General features: G+C 41.7%; 1 protein-coding gene across 8 annotated transcripts in view; it reads left to right on the top strand.

Moving 5' to 3' along the window:
- Positions 1-20,849, top strand: part of RTKN2 (rhotekin 2) — a 140,184-nt gene extending 119,335 nt beyond the window's left edge. For 7 of the 8 annotated variants that reach the window (XR_011382407.1, XR_011382403.1, XR_011382404.1 and 4 more), the window contains 2 exons: positions 17,487-17,526; positions 18,304-20,849. Coding sequence is in view for 2 of the 8 variants with exons in the window: in XM_051823280.2 (XP_051679240.2) it covers positions 17,487-17,526; positions 18,304-18,322 (59 nt within the window). In the remaining 6 variants the exon portion in view is untranslated. Of the gene's footprint in view, positions 1-11,909; positions 12,023-17,486; positions 17,527-18,303 lie in introns of all 8 variants that reach the window. The other variant, XR_011382408.1, reaches the window with a different exon arrangement.
- Positions 20,850-21,340: the final 491 nt, after the last annotated feature.

Raw genomic sequence — 21,340 nt, 5'->3', positions numbered from 1 at the left:
AACCTTATAAGTTCATAGTTAAACCAATACTCCCTTTTGAGGAAGTCTTTCTAATGAATATGAGTTTGATAGGGTAATGATAGCTGCTACAGCAAATAAACCCCAAAATGTAAAGTGACTTGAACCCCATAGGCATGTCTTACATTCTTACTTATATAACAATACTGCATGTGGTAGTCAGATTGGTGGTCATCTACCACCATTAAGTCATTTGAGGGGCTGGCACTGTGGCATAGCAGGTAAAGCTGCTGCCTGCAGTGCTAGCATCCCTCATGGTGCCAGCTAGAGCCCTGGCTGCTCTACTTCTGATCCATCTCTCTGCTGTGGCCTGAGAAAGCAGTAGAAGACGGTCCAAGTGCTTGGGCCCCTGCACCCATGTGGGAGACCCAGAAGAAGCTCCAGGCTCCTGGCTTTGGATTGGTGCAGCTCCAGCCATTGCAGCCAATTGGGGCGTGAACCAGTGGATGGAAAACTCTGTCTCTCTCTCTCTCTCTCTCTCCTTTGCCTCTCTGTGTCTCTCTGTAACTCTGACTTTCAAATAAATCTTTTTAAAAAAGTCATTTGAGGCTCTGTTATCTTCAACATATGGCTTCCAAAGTCTCCTGGCAGTTTTCTTCATTTCTGTCAATCCCTGGGGAGAAAGGAGCACAGAAAGAGACTTGGAAGTTTTTATTGACCAACCAGGGAACGGAACACATTCCACCCCATTGGCCAGAACTCAGCCAGATGGCCTCCCCTCGGTGCAAAGAAGGCCTGGAGAAGTAATCTTCCTGTTAGTGCAGCAAGAAGATGAATTATGCTTGGATCAACATTTTGCAGTCTGTGCCACAGTCGTCTGTATGTAGACTTCATGGGTGGATGAACCCAATTGGGCTTCTGGGTTGTCATTGTGAATGTTGATGCTTACTGTTAAAAAGTTAAGTGAATGAGGAAGATTACTCTGATTCTACTCCAACTCTGTAAGTTATATCTTTAGTCACTGTCTTATTTTCTTTAAAAAAAAAAAAAAACAAAAGACCTAATAACTACAATAAGCTATATGCATATAGCAGGAAATATTTATAAATGTCATTTTATTTCATCCTTTCAATGATTTATATGTTTTCACTCCCTCCATCCAAGTTTTGTGTTCTTTCAGGAACCAAAATTTTTATTTAGCTACTCTCCTTCTTTCTTTTAACACTCTAGTTATTACATAAACATTGTAAGTAGTATAATTTCTTTTTGACCCAGGATTATGATATGAACTATCATGTTACAAAGTGGTGGCATGTCTGTGTCTGCTTTCCTTTGTCTCCGGCCCCTCTCAACTGTGGCCATCACTTCTCTTGTCCTTTCTTGGTTGTCCCTTACAGGAGTTATTCTGATGCCTGTTAAACAGGAACTGAAAGTACCAACCTCATAGAGAGTCCCTAAGCCAAGTGGTTAAGATACCCACATCCCGTATTAGATTGTTTGGGTTCAGATCCCAGCTCTGACTCCTGACTCCAGCTTCCAGCTATTGCAGACCTTGAGAGACAGCATCATGATGGCTCAGCTGATTGGGTTCCTACCCCCCATACCCACCCCCACCATAGGTGACCTGGACTGAATGTCTGGCTCCCAGTTTCACCCTAGCCCAGCTGTAGGTATTTGGGGAGTTAACCAGCAGATGGGCATTCTGTCTCTCAGTCTGCCAAATTAAAAAAAAAAAGTATTTAAAAGTACAAATATCATTGTGGGGCTGGCGCTGTGGCACAGCGGGTTAACGCCCTGCATGAAGCGCCAGCATCCCATATGGGCGCCGGTTCCAGTCCCAGATGCTCCTCTTCCAATCCAGCTCTCTGCTATAGCCTGGGAAAGCAGTAGAAGATGGCCCAAGTCCTTGGGCCCCTGCACCTGTGTGGGAGACCCAGATGAAGCTCCTGGCTCCTGGCTTCAGATCAGCGCAGCTCTGGCCATTGCAGCCATCTGGGGAGCAAACCATCGGATGGAAGACCTCTCTCTTTCTCTCTCTCTCTCTCTCTGTCTCTCCTTTCTCTGTGTAATTCTGACTTTCAAATAAATAAATAAATCTTTTTTTAAAAAAAAGTACAAATATCATTGTTCTGAGGTTTAAGAGAAGGCGATCCCTACGCCAGGTTCTCAGGAATATTCAAATTCTGATAGTTCCTTCTTGTCCTTCAGTATAGCTCCTCCTTACTTGTCATGGGCTAAGGAGTCTGGGAAGCTCTAAATGCCAGGCTAGATGCAGGCCCAGATGATAGAGTGCAGGAGCTTTGTGACAACCACTGCCTACTCCCAGCCTAAGGAAGGAATGCTTGAGTAGTTCTAAGACTCCTGAGCTCGTGGGTCCCTGTGGCCATCTCCCTTGCATCTCCATAATGATGAGGGCTTGAGGAGAGGCCTCTGTTTCCCTTTGCCACATTTGGAGCCATATGAGCAATGCAGAGAGGCCAAAGACTGAGGGATCAGCCCGAGAGTCAATGGGGACCACCACCAACAAACCAATTGTAAAGTTGGTGCCGCTTGCTCTTGGGGAGGAGAGGCAAGATGTTATGTTCCTTACAAGCCTTGTCTGGAGTGGTCACCTCATGGCACTCCACAGTTTCCTGTGCATTGATGAAGTCAATCTCAGTGGTGATGATGTGGGCCCTGAAATTCCTTGCTCACATTGCCATAACTAGCTACCACTGTCCCCTTGCCCACAGTCATCACGTGTGTAGCCCATTCAGTGCCACGTATGAGGACTTCTTGCAGCAGCCACAAAGATGATCAAACTTGATGTTGATATTGATGGCAGGTGTCAATATCATCTATAGTTGTGATCATCTCAAAGACGCCGCAGATGCCCAACAGGAGCTGGGGGTGCGTGGTAGGGAGGAGCTTGTTGAAGTCACTGCTGTCATCCAGAATCATGGTGAGGGTTCTGGCCTTAAAGCACAGTGTCTTCTTGATGCAGCACAGGTACCCACTTGCACCCTGGAATGCCAGCCTTGGTAATGGCAGGTGCTGCATATTCTTAGGTAGAGAAGATGTTGCAGCTGAACCACTGCATCTCAGCAGCCATGGCCACAACTGTCTCAATAAGGATGGCTCTCTCCACAGTCATGTGCATACAGGCAGCTGGCAATGCAGGCACTCTTCATTGACTTGGAGGCCGATTACATCTCCTGCATGCACGTCCAGCCCAGTCTCTCTCTCTGATGTCTGGAGCCCTTCATCACCATGCTGCTAGACCAGTGTCTGAGACTTTCAGGGTAGCTTGTCAGATATGCCAGCGGCACCTCTGATTGCAGTGATGGACTTGGGGGAAGGGGCTGGTCTCAGGGTGAGACAGGCATAGTGTATGGAGTGCCAGGAAGGGCCCTTCCCACATTTTGCATATAATGAAATGAGTCATAGCAAGCTGAGTGGCTTGCCCTAAGTGGTGGCACTCTAATGCAGGTCTTTTAATTTCAAAATCCATAATCTATAACCACCTGTAGAGAGCTCTAAATAATAGATAGAAACTATTTAGCCCTACCCATATCTCTATGGGATGTTCCATTCCAATGCAAGTCTGCACAAAGTCCAACTACCAGCACATGCCTTTCTTTGCTTAAGGGCTTTTCTTGCTGCTGGAGGAGCTAACCCTCAGCTAATGAATCAAGAGCTGTAGTATAAATATCCCACTCTCTAGCCCCTAGGGCTGAGGGTAAATCTGAGATGCATTTAAACACTGGTTCCCAGAGCTCCCCAATGGATCAAGGGCCGGTTTCCCTAGTGGTGACTTACTTGGTAATGCACACTTCATTGGCAGTCTTCCCTTTCCTGACTCACTTTCCTGCTCCCCTGCTGGTATTTCCTTCACCTCCCAAATAGACTCTATTTGCACTTAAATGCTTGTCTTGGGTTCTGTTTCTGGGGGAACTCTAAGACAATTGAGTTCCTTGGAAACACTGTTTCTTGAATTTCCTAGCCCTCTTCACCCCTTGCTGGTTTAGTCATTGGTTGTGATCTTAAAATTGATCTTCTCAACAGTTGGTGGAAATGAGAACAAAAATCTCTTTCCCTGTCCCCAGTGGCATAAATTGGAAAACAAACAAAAACACTAGAAAATTTTTGCTTTTTTTTTCTTTAATATTGAGCAGGCAATATTTTTCAACTTTTCAAAATTGAGATATAATCTACCTTCTATAAAACTCACCATTTGAGAAGTGTATAATGCAGTGGTCTTTCATATATTCAGAGTTTTATAGCCAGCACTACTATATCATTTGAGAACATTTTCATCACACTGAAAGAAAGCCCATATATATTGTCATTCTCCATTTCTCCCTACACCCAGGCACTGACAACCATTACCCTAGTTTTTGTGTGGATTTGCTTATTCTACACATTTCATACAAATAAAGTCACCCAATATGTGACCTTTTGTGTCAGACTTCTTTCTCTTAGTATGATGTTTTTAGGATTCTTAAATGCTGTAGCATGCGTCAGTACTTCTTTGCTCTTTATGGCTGAATAATATTCCACTGTATAGATATGCTATGTTACAGTTACACACTCATCAGCTGTGGCACACTCGGGCTGTTTCTACCTTTTGGCTGCTGTGACTAATGCTGGTATTGAGAAAGGACAGGAACAGAACTTACTAAGCCAGGTCCTTCTCAACCTGACCTGCCTCTGTCTCCCGGTCTGCACCAATCAGGAAAAGGAAGATCCTAACCCTCACTGCCAACGAAACCCTAGTACCTGTTTAGAGACGTCCCCCAACCTGCTCGTAAGCCCAAAATAGCCTGTTCTGCCAATATAAGGCCTTCCTGTGGAGGTAATAATTTGTAACACCACCATTTTGAGCAACTTGGGTGCAGAAAAAGCAACTGGACTGGGGCATAACTCAGAGCTTGGTGCAAACTGGGGTGCTATGTGCCAAGGAGGATGAGCCGCAGGCAGAGATGGCGTGTCTCTGCCTCCCCAACCCAGTAAAAATCCCTGTGTTGCTCCCGCTGGGGAGCCAAATCAGAGGTCCCTCTTTCTACCCTGCTCTGTGTCCCTTCTGTTCAGAATGACTCTGCAGTAAACCTTGTCTGGGTTGCATGTTGGCCCCTTATCAGTGACTGAAGGGAGTCAAAGAACCTGGGGTCAGTAATACGATGAACATTCATGTGAAAGTTTTTTTTCAAAGCCTGTTTTTATTTCTCTTGGGTATATGCCTAGCAGTAGAATTGCTGAGTCAACGGTCATTCCGTGATCAACCTTTTGAAGAACCGACAGACTGCTTTCCAAAGTAGTTTCATCATTAGATATTTCCACTAGCAATGTAAATAAGAGTTCCAATTTTTCCACATTCTTATCAACACTTATTTTCCATTTATTTTTGTTTTTTAAGTGGTAGCCAGCCGACTGGGTATAAAGTGGCATTTACTTGTGGTTTTGATTTACATTTACCTAATGACTAATGATGCCAAGCACTTTTCAATGCTTACTATTTGTATATATTTTTTGAGGAAATGTCTATTAAATCCTTTGCACAGGCCTGATATTTGTTGCAGTGGTTAAGATGCCGCTTAGGACACCAACATCCTGTATCAGAATGCCTAGATTCAAGTCCTGGCTTTCCCTCTGATTCTGGCTGCCTGCCACCGGCACCCTGGAAGGTAGGAGCTGATAGTTCAAGTCTTTGTGTCACTTCCATTCACATAAGAGTCCTGGCTGGCTTCAGCCTGGCCCAGCCCATTGTTGCAAGCACTTGGGAAGTGAACCAGCAAATGTGAGATCTCTTTCTTGCTTTCTCTCTCTCCTTGCCTATCTCTCTCTCTCTCTCTCTCTTTGCCTTTTATGCAAAATGAAAAAAAAGTTATTTAAATAATATTTTCCCGTTTTAAAATTGAGCTTTTGTTTATTATTGATTTTTAAGAATTCCTTACATATTGTAGATATTAGACACAAGATATTTTGATTTGCTAATATTTCTCCCATTCTTTAAGTTGTTCTTTTACTTTCTTGATGGTCTCTTGTATTTTCTTCCAAAAGCTGTAAGTTTTTGTTTTACATTTGGGTCTTTGGTTCTTTGTTACTTTTTGCATATGGTGTGAAGTAGGGGAATCAAACTTCAGTCTTTCCCATGTGGCTATTCAGTTGTCCTGGTGTCATTTGCAGAAAAGACTGTTATTCTTCCATTGAATAGTTCTGTTAAAAATCAATTGACCGTAAATGTATAAATTTACTTCTGGATTCTCAAATCTATTCCATTGATCTACAGTCCTATCCTTATGTCTTACCACACTGTCTTGATATTGTAGCTTTACAGCAAATTTTGAAATCAAGAAGAGTGACTTCTGAATTTGTTCTTCTTTTGCAAAATTGTTTTAGCTATTCTGAGTCTCCCACATTTCTCCCACATCTGGAGTTCCTTAATTTCTCCTGCAGGACTCTCTCGTATGTCCTAATTGAGAAATCTGAGTCTGTGGTTCTTCTAGGAATAGGTCTTCTAATTGGGTAAGGGTTGTGTGGGCCCAAAATCTGCTCCACTGCCAGAAACTCCATTACTATACTTTTATACCTTTCAATGAGAAACTTTGGAAGTATCACAGGAACCACTCAGACCCAAGAACATAGGGAATCCAGGCAACAATCCTATCAATGTGCTAACAAGTAGTCTGATTTGGGTGCAGGGTTCAGAGGCCAACAGCATTCTGCCATGTGCTTGCTGAATGAAGTTGGGTTAGATAGAGAACTTCTTAGCAAAATGAGGGTAATAGTATCTATCTCACAGAATTATTAGGATAATGGATAGGATCACGTACCTAAAGTGCTTAACAGGAAAGGAGAAGACAGATCTTGAATTACCTTTTTTTAGGTTGATTTTCCTGTTTCAAGCCAGATTCAAGGATCAGAAGTAGGTCCTATAAGTATACCAGGAGCCAAGGTCTGCATAGGTCTGTTTGCCCCAGGAGGCATAGGCAGTAATTACTAGAGCCAGAGAAACTATGACTAGAACCGGATGCAGAGGTGAGCCTGGGAAAAGGAGGGCTTCCTTCTAGAAGGGACAGAGTTAACAGGGATGCAGGGAAAGAGAAAGGTGATACAGCCTTCAGGGTGGAAGAAAGAACTCAGAAGCTCAAAAGTGGAAGGTCCTTGAAAAGCCTTCTGCCTTCTGAGTGCTTCTAACCCAAGAATAATCTTAGCAAAGAAAGCTCACGCTAATACATGGTGGGCATTTGGGGATTTTGTTTTTCTTCCTCAAGTCCCACATTGCATAATCTTATACAGACTGCAGGAGGAGAGGCTGGAGCTGTGGCTTAGTGGGTAAAGCTGTTGCTTGCAGTGTGACATTCATATGGCTGCTGGTTTAAGTCCCAGCTGCTCTGCTTCCAATCCAGCTCTCTGCTATGGCCTGGTAAAGCAATAGAAGATGGCCCAAGTCCTTGGGCCCCTGCACCCGTGTGGGAAACCTGGAAGAAGCTCCTGGCTCCTGGCTTCAGATCTGTGCAACCATCTGGGGAGTGAACCAATGGATGGAAGACTTTCTCTCTCTGCCACTGCCTCTCTGTAACTCTGCCTTTCAAATAAATAAATAAATCTTTAAAAAAACAAACTGCAGGAGGAAAACCAGGCTAATGTTGATTTTGACTTAGATGTTCATTTATTCTCTGGCACTCGCCTGGTACCTAATACTTATTTAAGGAGCTGGCTCATGGATAAGCCTGGCTTTGAATCCTTGTGAGGCCCCGTCACCACCTACTTACTGAGCGCACTAGTCAGTGCTCACTACTCCTCCTGTAGGCCCCATATCCTGATACCAACCTGGCTCTGAACTTGAATATGATGCCAGCTGCCTGAAATCCGTGAGAGCTCTCCTCCACACCTTGTAATGGAAAGCTACATTTTGATTCATGCTGACATCCATTCACATTACAGAGATGTGTCAAGAAAAATTCTGAATTGGCTTCTTATCTCAATGGGAAGAATGTGTGATTAGTTAGTGACATCTGCTTTGGGAATGGTAGTAAGGAATATCCAACAGATGGATCAATGGAGCAGAACAGGAAGCCCAGAAGGCAATCCAGGTACATATCGCCAACTCATATTTGACAAAAGTACCCAGAATATACATTGGAGAAAGGATAATCTCTTCAATAAATGGTGCTGGTTAAATTGGATATATACATGTAGAGGAATGAAATTAGAACCTTACCTCTCACCAACTATAAAAATCAACTCCAAGTGGATCAAAGATCTAAATTTAAAACCCTAGACTATGAAATTGCTGGAAGAAAATGTAAAGGAAACACTCCAAGACATTGGTGCAGGTGATGACTTCCTGGATAAGACTCCCAAAGCAAAGCAACAAGTAGCATCGTTTCAAACTCAGAAGCTTCTGCACAGCAAAGGGAACACTAGAGTGAAGAAGCGTCCAATAGAATTGGGTGAGCTACTTACCTGGCAGAGGATTAATATATCAGCAACTCGAGAAATTCTACAACAAAGAGACAGCCCATGCAGTTAAGAAATGAGCAGAGGACATGAGTAAACAGCTCTCAAAAGACAAATATAAATGGCCAATAAATATATGAAAAAATGCTCAATATCGCTAGCCATCAGGGAAATACAAATCAAAACCACAATTGGATATCACCTCACTGCTGTCAGAATGGCTATTATCTGGAAGAGAGTAACAAATGCTGGCACAGATGTGGAGAAAGGCAAACTCTTACATGCAGTTGATGAGAATATAAAGTAGTGCAGCCACTGTGGAAAAGAGGAGGGAGACTAATTAAAAAATTAGAAATAGACTTGCTATATGATCCAGCAATCCCACTACTGGGTACATACCCCAAAGACATGAATGTCTTGTACCAGAGAAATGCTCATACCATCATGTTTATAGCAGCAGTGATCACAGTAGCTCAAATATGGAATCAACCAAGGTGTTCATCAATGGATGAATAGGTAAAGAAAATATCACACACACACACGCACGCACAATGGAGTATTATTCAGCTACAAAAAAGAATGAAATCCTGTAATTTGTGGCAGAATGGTTAGAAGTGAAGGACATCCATCATGTTGAGTGAAATAAGCCAGACACAGAAAGACAAATATCACATGTTCTCCCTTATATGTGGGAACTAAAATTTAGAAAGAAAGAAAGAGAGATGTCTGTGTGTATCAGTTTTGCTGCAAATACAGTGTTTTGTCAACATTTGTTTTAAGTCTTTATCATACAAACTGCTAGGAATTACATACTACTATAGTTTTTTTTTAAAAAAAGAATATTTGATGATATGTAAATGAATCCTCCCTTGTCTTATTTCTATTATAGATATTCATTTCCTAGTCTGTATTTTGCCCTTTAAAGTTGTTTCCTCTTTGTTTCTTGCTGCTACATAGCAATCTTCTTGATTGTATATATTAATCTCATATCCTGTAATCTTGCTTAAATCTCTTATTAGTTTGTATTTGTTTTGGGATTATGTTGGATTTTCTCTATAAAGAAAAAAAAATCAAAATAAAAAAAATTTTAAGAAAGCTTATTGAATCAATAAATGTGTATGCCTGTTGTCCCATTAAGAACAGGGAGGGGCACAAAATTTAAAGGACTCATTTAATCCTCAAGTTCCAAGGCAATAGTGATGTGCCCTTACTAGACCCAGCTGCCTAAGCAAAGATTTGGACCAGTTTCCCATAGCAAGGAGAGAGGTTACAGGTCTTCTCGGCTCTGGAAGAAAATTCTTCTTATTTCCTATTTCATTTCTAGGAAGACTCAGTGGAAAAACAAAATTCTTCTCTGCAGTTTAATTTTATAATCATATTCTCTTTAGTTTTCTGTGGCAAAATCTCTACAACACACAATTTGTCAATTTATTTATTTATATATTTTTTTGACAGGCAGAATGGACAGCGAGAGAGAGAGAGAGACAGAGAGAAAGGTCTTCCTTTTGCCGTTGGTTCACGGCTGCGCTGCAGCCGGCGCACCACGCTGATCCGAAGGCAGGAGCCAGGTACTTATCCTGGTCTCCCATGGGGTGCAGGGCCCAAGCACTCGGGCCATCCTCCACCGCACTCCCTGGCCACAGGAGAGAGCTGGGCTGGAAGAGGGGCAACTGGGACAGAATCAGGCGCCGCGACCGGGACTAGAACCCGGTGTGCTGGCGCCGCAAGGCGGAGGATTAGCCTAGTGAGCCGCGGTGCCGGCCATTTAATCAGTTTTAAGTGTATAGTCCAGCGGCATTAAGGAAACCATCATCACCCTCTGTCTCCAGAAAATTTTCATCTGCTGTCAATGCCATCCATCTCTAGAAACGTTCTCCTTCCCAAATTGAAAAATTGAAACATTTCTATTAAACAATAGTTCCTGTTTCCCTTCCCCTCAGCCCCTGACAATCACCATTCTACTTTCTACTTTTATAAATTTTACTATTCTGGACAACCCATATAAGAGGAATCAGTGTTTGTGCTTTATAACTGGCTCACTTCTCTTAGCCTAACATCCTCAACATCCATCTATATCGTGGCGTGTGTCAGCAGTTCCTTCTTTTTCAAGATTGAATAATATTCCATCACTCGTATGCCACATTTTGTTTACCCATTCCCCCATTGATGGATACTTGAGTGTCTTCCAGCTTTGGTTGCTATGAATAATGCTACTCTGAACATCTGTTCAAGTTCCTGCTTTCACTTCTTTTGGGTATATACACAGAAGTGCCCTTGCTAGATGATATGGTAATTCTGTGTTTAATTTTTTGAGGAACCAACATCTGCATCCTGTTTTTCATAGTGGCTGCATCTTTTTACATCTCCAGCAGCAGTGCAGGAGGATTCTTATTTTGCATCAACATTTGTTATTTTTTTGGTGGTTGTTGTTAATACTAGTCGTGGGGGATGTAAAAGACTGTGCTGGGGCTGGCATTGTGGCACAGTGGAGTAAGCTGCTGCCTGCCATGCTGGCAACCCATATAGTGTCGGTTCAGTTTCCGCCTGCTGGAGTTCAGTTTTCTGATGGAGTGCCCTGCTAAAGAGCCTGAGAAAGCAGTGGAGGGTGATCCGAGTGGTTGGGTCTCTGCCATGCAGGTGGGAGACCTGGATGGAGGTCCCAGCTCCTGGCTTCAGCCTGTTGTGGCCAACTTGGAAGTGAATCAGTAGATGGGATGAAAGATCTCTTCCTCTGTGTCTCTCTCTCTAGCTGTAACACTGCCTTTCAAACAAACAAACAAACAAACAAATATTTTTTAAAAAGGCTATACCAGCTCTTCCCAAAAGGCTGTGGTAAATCCAATTCAATAAGATACTTTTTTTTTTTCATGATCCCAATTCTGGAATTATTTTTTTCTTTTTTTTTTTTAACTTTTATTTAATGAATGTAAATTTCCAAAGTACGGCTTATGGATTACAATGGCTTCCCCCCCATATCGTCTCTCCCACCCGCATCCCTCCACTTTCCCACTCCCTCTCCCCTTCCATTCACATGAGGATTCATTTTCGATTCTCTTTATATACAGAAGATGAGTTTAGCATACTTTAAGATTTCAACAGTTTGCTCCCACACAAACATAAAGTGAAAAATAATAGATGATTTTTTAAATGATGATGAAATCAGATCAGACTTATTGTCATGTTTAATCCCAGTGAGAGTCAAGTTGGGAATTGATAATTTCTTCTTTTTTTTTTTTACAGAAGATCAGTTTAGTATACATTAAGTAAAGATTTCAACAGTTTGCACCCCCATAGAAACACAAAGCGAAATATACTGTTTGAGTACTCATTATAGCATTAAGTCTCAATGTACAGCACATTAAGGACAGAGATCCTACAATAAGATACTTTTGTAGAGTATTTTCCTTTCCCTTAATTTTTGAAGTATTGTGTTATCATTCTTTAGGTAAAACACTAGATGGAGTATATCACATTTCTTTAAAGTATGCTTAAAACTCTTTCCCCGGTAGTGTTTAAGCAGACAATTCTGACAACTTTCAAGAACAGATATAAAAGGGGACTCCACTTCTGATTCCAGCTCCCTGGTAGCGTGCATCCTGGGAAGCAGCAGGCGATGGCTCAAGTAAGTTGGTTCCTGCCACCCGTGTGAGAGAGCTGGACTGAGCTCCTGGCTTTAGTTTGACTCTGCTGCAGGTATTGCAAGCATCTGAAGAGTGAACCAGCAGATGAAAGCTCTCTTTCCTTCCCCTACTCTCTGCCTTTCAAATAAATAAAATTTTAAAAAGAAGTATATATGTTGAAAATTGGAGTTACACAGAGAAGGAGAAGGCGAGAGAGAGAGAGAGAGAGAGAGAGAGAGAGAGAGAGGTCTTCCACCTGCTGGTTCATTCCCCAGATGGCTGCAATGGCCGGAGCTGTGCTGATCAGAAGCCAGGAGCCAGAAGCTTCTTCTGGGTGGATGCAGGAGCCCAAGGACTTGGGCCACCTTTTACTGCTTTTCCAGGCCACAGCAGAGAGCTGGATTGGAAGTGGAGCAGTCGGGACTCAAACTGGAGCCCATATGGGATGCTGGCACTGCAGGTGGCAGCTTTACCCACTACACCATAGCACCGGTCCCATAAATTAATAAATTTACAAAGAAGAAACACACAGATACAAAAAGTGATATTGAAATAATTCCATGTGTCACCCAAGTTCTTCCTAATGCCTGCTGCAAATGGTGCCTTTGGGAGATTTTCCGCTTGCAGGGCTCGTGGTGTTTGGTCATGGGTGGTAAACATTGACCTGCCTGTCTGCTGGAGCAGGGAGTCTCGGTTTGACCATGAACCAAGGGTCTATGGGGCAGCTTCCATACTAAGTACTAAAGGACTGGCATTTGGCAAAGATGCATCAGACATGGTCCCTGCCTGCAAGGAGAGCTGCCAGTTGGATTACATTATGGAAGACCTTTCTCTCTGTCTCTACCTCTCTCTCTAACTCTGTCTCTCTAATAAATAAATTTTTTTAAAAAAAGTGGCAGGCAAACAGTGTAGTCCAGATTATTGAGTAAAAGTAAATGCTTTGGGTCTTTTTTAAAAAAAAGATTTTATTTATTTACTTGAGAGGTAAAGTTACAGAGAGAGGGAGAGACAGAAAGATCTTCCATCTACTGGTTCACTCCCCAAATGGCCACAATAGCCAGAGCTGGGCCAATCCAAAGCCAAGGGCTAGGAGCTTCTTCTAGGTCCCTCCCATGTGGCTACAGGGGCCCAAGCACTTGGGCCATCTTCTACTGCTTTCCCAGGCCATAGCATAGAGCTGGATTGGAAGTGGAGCAGCTGGGACTAGAACTGGCACCCTTATGGGATCTGGCACTGGCAGGTGGAGGCTTAGCCCACTACATCACAGCACCAGCCCTATGCATTTGGTCTTCCAAGGGCTATCTTGGAAGGCCACGTGCATGCAGGTGATGGGACACATTTGGGACCTTGAAGACTAGACAAATCAGAGAAAGATGTTGTATAAAAGAGTGGGAAATTTTTCTGGGAGAAGGAAAAGCCTAGGGAAAGTGAGGAGGAAATAAACCTGAGCCACTTATGGGCTTGTTATAAAATGCCCAAACAGCAGCAAGAGGATATTCAATATTATCTTGTATTCAGAGGAAGATTTTTAAGCAGAGGAGAGATGCTGTCCCACTGCTGTTCAAAAGGATTTTTTTAGTAGCAAAGTCTGAATCAGAAAGTGAAGAGGGCAGGTGGGAGGGCCTTTGTTCTCTGTGATGGGAAGCTCTAAGTTTGAGATAGACTGGCAGTGACACTAAGGGTTTCCCATCAATACTCCCCCCCCCCCTTTTCAAATACAGTATTTACTTTCTGCCCCACAGGGCATCCTGGAACCAATCCGTTTTAGAAACTGTGGGATGACTGTACTTACTTATCACTAAATACATGTAATGACAGCATGCCATTCTATTATATTCATGCACCCCGTAATAATGTTTTGATCAATAACGGATTGCATATATGACAGTATATGCCTTATAGCTGAGGTGTGTATTGTGCTGTACCATCCACGTGTGTGTAAGCGTACTCCATGCTTGTCCCATGATGAAATCACCCGACAATGTGTATCTCAGCATATACTGCTGCTCTTAGCTGATGCATGACTGCATATTTGAACAGTCTCCTACTGCTGGACATTTAGGTTATTTTCTAAATTTTATGATATGAAACAATGATCCACTGGACATCCTCAGATATACATCTTTTTACTTTTGCAGTTATTTCCTTAGTATGCGCATCCAGAAACGAAATTACTCAGACCAAAGATATGCTCTGTTTTATATTTTGGTAGGTATTTCAGTACTGCACTGCAATAGTGCCATGCCAAGATATACTTGTACGAAAATACTTGAACAAGATGCACTTGTACTGGTGGCAACTAAGAGTTCTAAAGGAGTACACATGCGGCATTCTGGTTAAGATGCTGCTTGGGATGCCTAGACTTGAATCCCGACCACTTTCAATTCCAGCTTCCTGTTAATGCGCATTCTGGGAGGTAGCAGATGACAGCTGAAATACCTGCATCCCTGCCAGCTCTATGAGAGACCTGGGTTGAGTTCCAGGCTCCTGGCTTCAGCCTGGCCCAGCCTCAGCTGTTGCAAGCATTTGAGGGAATGAACCAGCAGATGGATGATCTCCCCCTGTTTCTGTTTCTCTCTTTCTGTCTCTCTGCCATTCAAGCAAATAAGTAAGTAAGTAAATAAGTAAATAAACAATTTGAAAGAGTTCAAAGAGACTGGTTTCATCTGGAATGACTTGATTTCCCAGCAAGACCTTTAGTACTAATGATGATAGAAAGGACTCTTAATAGACCAGGCTAAGTATTTATTGAACAATGTGTAAGACATATCATTACTTCTATTTTGTAGCTGAGAAATGTGATGCTCTGAGAAGTTAGATGAGTTACCCAAGTTTACCTGGTCAAGAAGTAACAGTTGTGAATGGTAGAGACTCTCTTTAACCAAACTAGTTGAGCTCCTCTGAGTCCTCTTCAAGACTAGGTCTTCCTCTTGGGACTCTGTCTTTGGCCCATTTAGTACAGTTGTAGCAAGAATGGTGTGTGGGTGTGGGGGGCTGGGGTGGGTGGGTGAGGTGACGCTGTGATGTACCAAGTTAAGCAACTGGTTGTGGCGCCAGCATCCCAAATGGGCAGCGGGTTGAGCACTGGCTGCTCCAGCTCCCTGCTAACACATCCAGGAAAGCAGTGGAAGATGACCCAAGTGCTTAGGCCCCTGTACCCACATGGGACACCCAGATGAAGTCCTGGCTCCTGGCTTTGGTGTGGCCCAGCCCTGGCCATTGCAGTCATTTGGGGAGTGAACCAGCAAATGGAACATCTTTCTCTCTGCCTCTGCATCTTCTTCTCTTCCTGTAATTCTGCCTTTAAGACAGATAAATTTTAAAAAAGAAAAAGTGACTATATAAAGGAAAAGAATGTTGCTGGGTCATCTTAGCAAACGTCCTCACCCTTGATATTCAGTCAAGGTCAGTTTAGCCAGAATTTCCCTTGCCCTTGTTTTCTCTTAGATGCTTTACTTTCAGATGTGAACTCTAAGGTGTTTGCTTTTGGGATTTTTCCATCCACTCTCCCCCATCATGTCCCTTGTCTGTCAATCTCCCTTTGTCCTTGTATTTAGAGTTGAACCCAATCTCTCCCCTTTTCCTCAAAATTTCACTGTAGCACCTTCCTGGCTTTAAGACATGATATGAATAATGTTTTTCTTTAGCAAGGATTTAAATGCAGTTCTGTCTGACTTCATAGCCATTGTTATGGTCTTGAACCTTTTTGACAGAAGATTTCTAAAATTTTTTTGAATTTAAACTCCAATAAAACCACAATTATAATTTTTAAAAAACCAAATTATATGCATGAAAGGGGAACAACTTAATGGTTAAAAGAAGTTAATGTAGGGGCTGGCATTGTGGTATAGCTGGTTAAACCACTGCCTGCAATGCTCATATCCCATGTTGGCACTGGTTCGAGTCCTGGCCACTCCACTTCTCATCCAGCTTCCTGCTAACGTGCCTTGGAAATCAGCAGAAGATGGCCCAAGTTCTTGGGCCCCTGCATCCCACTGGGAGACTTGGATGAAGCTCCCTGGCCATTGCAGTCGTTTGTGGAGTGTACCAGAGGATGGAAGATCTCTCTCTCTTTCTCTCACTCTCTTTCTATATCTATAACTCTGCCTTTCAAATAAATAAGCAATTAAAAAATTAAAAAAGAAGGGAATGGTATCAAAGTGTCTGGCTCCAAATCCCAGCCCTACCACTCACAAGCTAGGCAAACCACTCACCTGGTTGTGGCTCTGTTGCTTCCTCAGTAAAATGGAGGTAATGACAGTGTTTACCTCATGGAGTTGTCATGAAATTAAATGTGAGCACTTTGTACAATGTTTGAGTACATAGCAGTCACTATTAAGCATTCACTATAATTGCTATCCCAGAAATATATTGCATTTGTTACAAAGAATACCATTCCTCCCAGAGTGAATGGTTTTTTTAAAAAGTAAATAAACTAGAAGTGCCTTATTTTCTGGCTGCCTTCCTTAAGCAGCTGCTGGACTCTTCATACTCTCCTTTGGCCACTGCAAGGCTTGCCTGTACCTATGTGGATGGTTCTAGTGGGCTAAGATTACCCACATTAGTATGCCATAATGGACTCAGGTTCTTGACTAAGAACAAGGAAGCTCAAAAAAATGTGTTTGCAGTGAGGGTAAATCTGAGCATCCAGGCAAAGAATCAGGCGTGACTCCTACAGGGAGAGAAGACAGATTGGCTCCTAGTTTTGAATGAGCTCAAAGTTTCCATCTTGTTGGGCTTTCCCCAGCCCTTCTATTTTTGTGTAGTTCCTTCACCCTCAGTCATGCTGCATTCCATTACTTACTTGTATTTTCTTCTGCACAGCTCCCTTCATTTTCAAAAATTATTCAATTTCTTTCTTTGCTCATTTATTGTCTTCTCATCAAAATATAGGATGTCACCTATTTCATTCATGGTAAAAATTCCAACTGGTCAACTAATGCCTGGTACAGGGTAGATGTTCCCTAGACACTTACGGCATGAATGAGCTGTTGAATGTTTCCTCCTCTGCTCCAGTTACTGTAAGAAACTAGTCAGCAGGAGAGAATGAACTCAAGAGCTTATGTAACTCACTCTTGTCCTTTCTCCTTTGCCCTTCCACACACTCCTGTTTTGCAGACAAGGAAACGACATCTCAGAAAGATTAGGAGACTATGTAAGAACACACGTAGGGCAGGACTGAGAGCTCCCCACTCTATTCTGCACCCATGATGCTTCATCCTTTGGAAGACAATGGAAGAACAAAGGAATTTTCTTTGTGGGTCAGTGGGTTAGAAATTTGAGAAACCAAGCTCCATCATCTCCCCTGGAGAGTTGGAACAAGTTATATCCGCCTTATATGGTTTGAAGTAGTTTTGATCTTTGAAAGGGGTGGGGGGTGGGAAGGAGAATGAGAAGGAGGGAAAGAAAAGCAGAAAAGGCAGGAAGAAGAGGAAGGAAATGCTAATGAGGGTGTTTCCTTTTCAGCATTGAGAATTCTCTGGAGGAGCCACAGTCCTGCACTAAGGTATGTCTTCTTTCAAGATTCGCCTGGCCACAATTCCATTTGCCCTGAGGTTTCCATGGGAGATTAGATTTCAGTTCTGTTTCAAGAGGCAACATGATTTGCCCATGCCTCTTTTTGCTGGGATTGGCATTCCAGTTAAGCTTCACTTCCTCAATGTCCTTTTACATTCTCAACAAAAGATTTATCAGATATTTATTGAGCTGGGACGATTATATACAGTTACTTTCACTTCCTCTTTTTATGGAGACCTCAAACATCTGTTTGAGTAGCTGTCTTGGCCCCATTTTTTACTTATGGAGATAGAAACTCGGGAAAGTTAAGTAATAATTTACTCTGGTATACAAGCCGCAGCACTGGAACATGAAGCCAAATCCTTCAATTCCAGGGCCAATGCTCTTTCCACTGTATCAAGAGCTACTTCCTCTTAAGTCCAGGTGAATCAGTTAATAATGGATTTGGCTGCAAATAACAGAACATCAAATTAGTAGCAGCTTAAACAAATGGGAGGCTTATTTTTCTCACTTAATGACAAATCCATACGTGGATTATCAGGGCTGGTACAGCAGCCTAAAGATGACAGATGTTCTGTATTCCACTCTGCCTTCCTTAGCATGCTGGCTTCACGCTTGTGCCTATTGCCACTGGTTGTAGAATGGCTACTCCTCCTACTGCCTCCCAGCCTCCCAGCAACATCCCCAAAAGAAAACAAAAGTAGAAGGGGGAAACAGCAAAAGGAACAAGCCAACTGACTCCATCCTTTTTACAAATCTTCTCTAGGAGCCTGCTGCATGGATAAAGAAGAAATTAGTTGGAGTTTGAGTCACTCCCCCAACATCTGCTCCGTCACAAACTCTTGGCTGAAATTCTTTAGTTGTCTACTTTCCTTTGACTGCTTAATTGTTTTCTGAGGCTTCTCAGAAGCATTAAACATTTCTCTAAGTGTAGAGGTTGTATTTTAAAATCTCTTGTACCCAGCATAGTTCTAAGCACAGACCTGGTCCCAGAGAACGACTGGGACAGATTTATTGGACAGAGCCACCTTCCCAGGAAGGAACTGGGAGAGGGAGAGTCTCAGAAATGGATGATGAGGCAGAGAAGAGCCAATCAGTATGATAGAACATGTTCCTGGCATCCTGGATTCCAGCTGAAGGCAACTGCATGGTGAGGCCACTGGAGCATGCACGCCTGCCAATAAAAAGGTCAAATGGGTGTGAGCCATCTTCTGCCCCACTCAGCGGAAGGGAAGAAAAGACATGAGGTGAACCTGTATCTGGTTTTGTCATCTTGCTCAATTTTATCTATAGAGAGGAAATGCTTGCATAAATCATAACGACATTCTTTTTAAAGCCTGATTTCCTTTCATTTATTTTAACTCTGTTGATGCTGAAGCCAAGCTCATGGATGGCTGTGTATGGGAGAACCATTATTATGGGAAGCCAGTGGGGAGTCTGCAAGGTGCTGCAAATTCCCTTCCTCTACAAATAGCTCCTCCTGTGACCCCAGCAGTGTCAGAGACGCCACCACTTGAGCTTTATTGCTTTTGGTCAAAAGCTTCCTGGGATCTTTTTCCTTATTCCTTCTCCTCCCCACTTCTACTTTTTTTAACTAAACATTTAAGGAAGGAAAAAAGTCTATCATCCCACTATCCAAGTAATTCATATTCCTATTTTAATAAATGAAAGTATCTTATCTATATATTTTAAATGTTCTAATTATAGAACAAAGTATAAAGTGAAACATGAGAGGCTTCATCCATTAGCTCTCTGCCTCTGCCCAAGGTTGGCACAGATATTTCTTTGATCGCTTTCCGTAGGCTTGTTTATATCTATATCCACTTGCATGTGTATCCATTTATCTATTATCTATCTGTCTGTCATTTATCATCCCCCTATTATGGATATGTGTACGTGTATGTGTATATATCCATCATCTGTCCATCTATCATCTCATCTCATCTCATCCATTCCTATAAAACTGACACAAAAGGAATGATGCTGGACACATAGTCTTCTATACCTCTTTTCCCTATCTCTGTACACACAAAATTACCTCGTTCTTTTTCATAGCTGCATAATAACCCAACCTATGGGAGCACTATTCTTTATGTAACTAATGCCTTATTGGTAGGTTGCTTAATTTTTTCTTTTACAAATAATATCACTATGTACACACATGTACATATCTCTCGGCCAATATCTATAGGTATATTTATATAGATAAATTCCTAGCAGAGCAATTGCTATGTAAAATAATATGTACATTTAAAATTTGATACATTTTGCAGTTTCCTTCTAGAAATGAACCAGTCTGCCACACACTGTCTCGGTTCAGTGTAACAGTGCTGTCCTCTCTGTAGCCTTCTCAGAATACAGCCTCATCACTGTAGTTTCTCACAACTGGAGCTACAAAATAAGGCTGTTGTTGCTTTTTAATTTGCATTTCTTTATTTTTGAGTAATATTGAGCATATTTTCATATATACTGACTACTCCTTATTTTTACTTTTTGGTAATTATACTGAAATACTTTGTCCACTTTCCCCTTGTTGGATTACTCATCAGTTCTCAATTTTATTTGCATGAACTTTTTGAAAAATGAAAAAGTCACATCAGTTGTAAATATTCTACCAATTTGTCATTTCTCTTGGCTTATAGCATATTTTACCTCACCTCCATCACAATTTTTATATAGTTAAATATATCAATTATTTCCTTTAAAGATTCAGGGTTTTGAGAGCTTCTTAAAAGGGGCTTATTGATTCCAGAAGCATAAACTCAGCCATTTATTCTTCTAGAAATTTTACAGGTTTTTTTTTTTACATTTAAGTATTTGATCTATCTGTAATTGATGCTAATGTAATAAGTGAAGTAGAGTTTCAGCTTTTTTTTTTTCTTTCTCTAAACGTCTAGTTGATCCAACACCTTTCATTGATTAACCACCTTTTCCACACTGTTTTAAAGTATCATCATTCCATATGTTAAACTCATGTGAATTTGTTTTATGACTTGTTTATATCATACATAGCATCATTATTACTCATGACCTCTTTTTCTCTAATACCAAACTATTTTAATTATTGTAGCTTTGAAATAATTTTAGTATCAAAGTGGGCTAGTTCTTCATATTTTTCATATTCAACAATTTTTCAGATGAATCAAGTGAACTTTAATATAATTTCACTTCAACTGAGATTTCATTTGATTTGTAAATTAATTTAGGAGAAAATTATATCTTCCCATTAAAGACCTCAGTTTCTCGTTCAATATAAATCATTTTCAGGTCTGTTCACAGACTATTAAAGTGCTTTAATAAAGATTCTGAAAATTAGTTACAACGTTTATCCCTAGAATTCTTTTCTGGTTGCTATTCTAAATGAAATATTTTCGTTTACCACAATTCCTAGCAAGTTATGGTTCAGGAAATGTTATTGGCTTTATGCACTCACATTTGCTTGCAACTCATCTCTTCCTTGAATTCTTTTTGTTTTTTATTGCTTTCCAACTGGTTGTCTTAGGTTTTCTGGGCCTAGCATTATCTTGGAGAATACAAATGCTCCTGTAAGGAGTACTATTTGCCTGATCATGTATTCAACTACTATTTGACTCGTTCTGTTTTATGAGTACGTGTGGTTGTACTCCAGCTGTCAGTCAGCCCAGAAAGTCAGTGCTTCTCATACTTTCCTACTTAGGTATTTCCCCCAAAAGTCCTGCTTTCCACCCTACCACAGCCCCTCGTGCTCTCTCAGTTCCCAGAACACCCGTGCTCACTCTTGTTTGTGAAATTTCAAACTTCAAATCTCCCTATTCATCACTTCC

The sequence above is a fragment of the Oryctolagus cuniculus genome, chromosome 15, assembly GCF_964237555.1.
Source record: "Oryctolagus cuniculus chromosome 15, mOryCun1.1, whole genome shotgun sequence".
Lineage (NCBI taxonomy): Eukaryota > Metazoa > Chordata > Mammalia > Lagomorpha > Leporidae > Oryctolagus > Oryctolagus cuniculus.
Note: the sequence above shows the minus strand (reverse complement) of the source record. Positions and strands in the feature narration are given on the sequence as shown.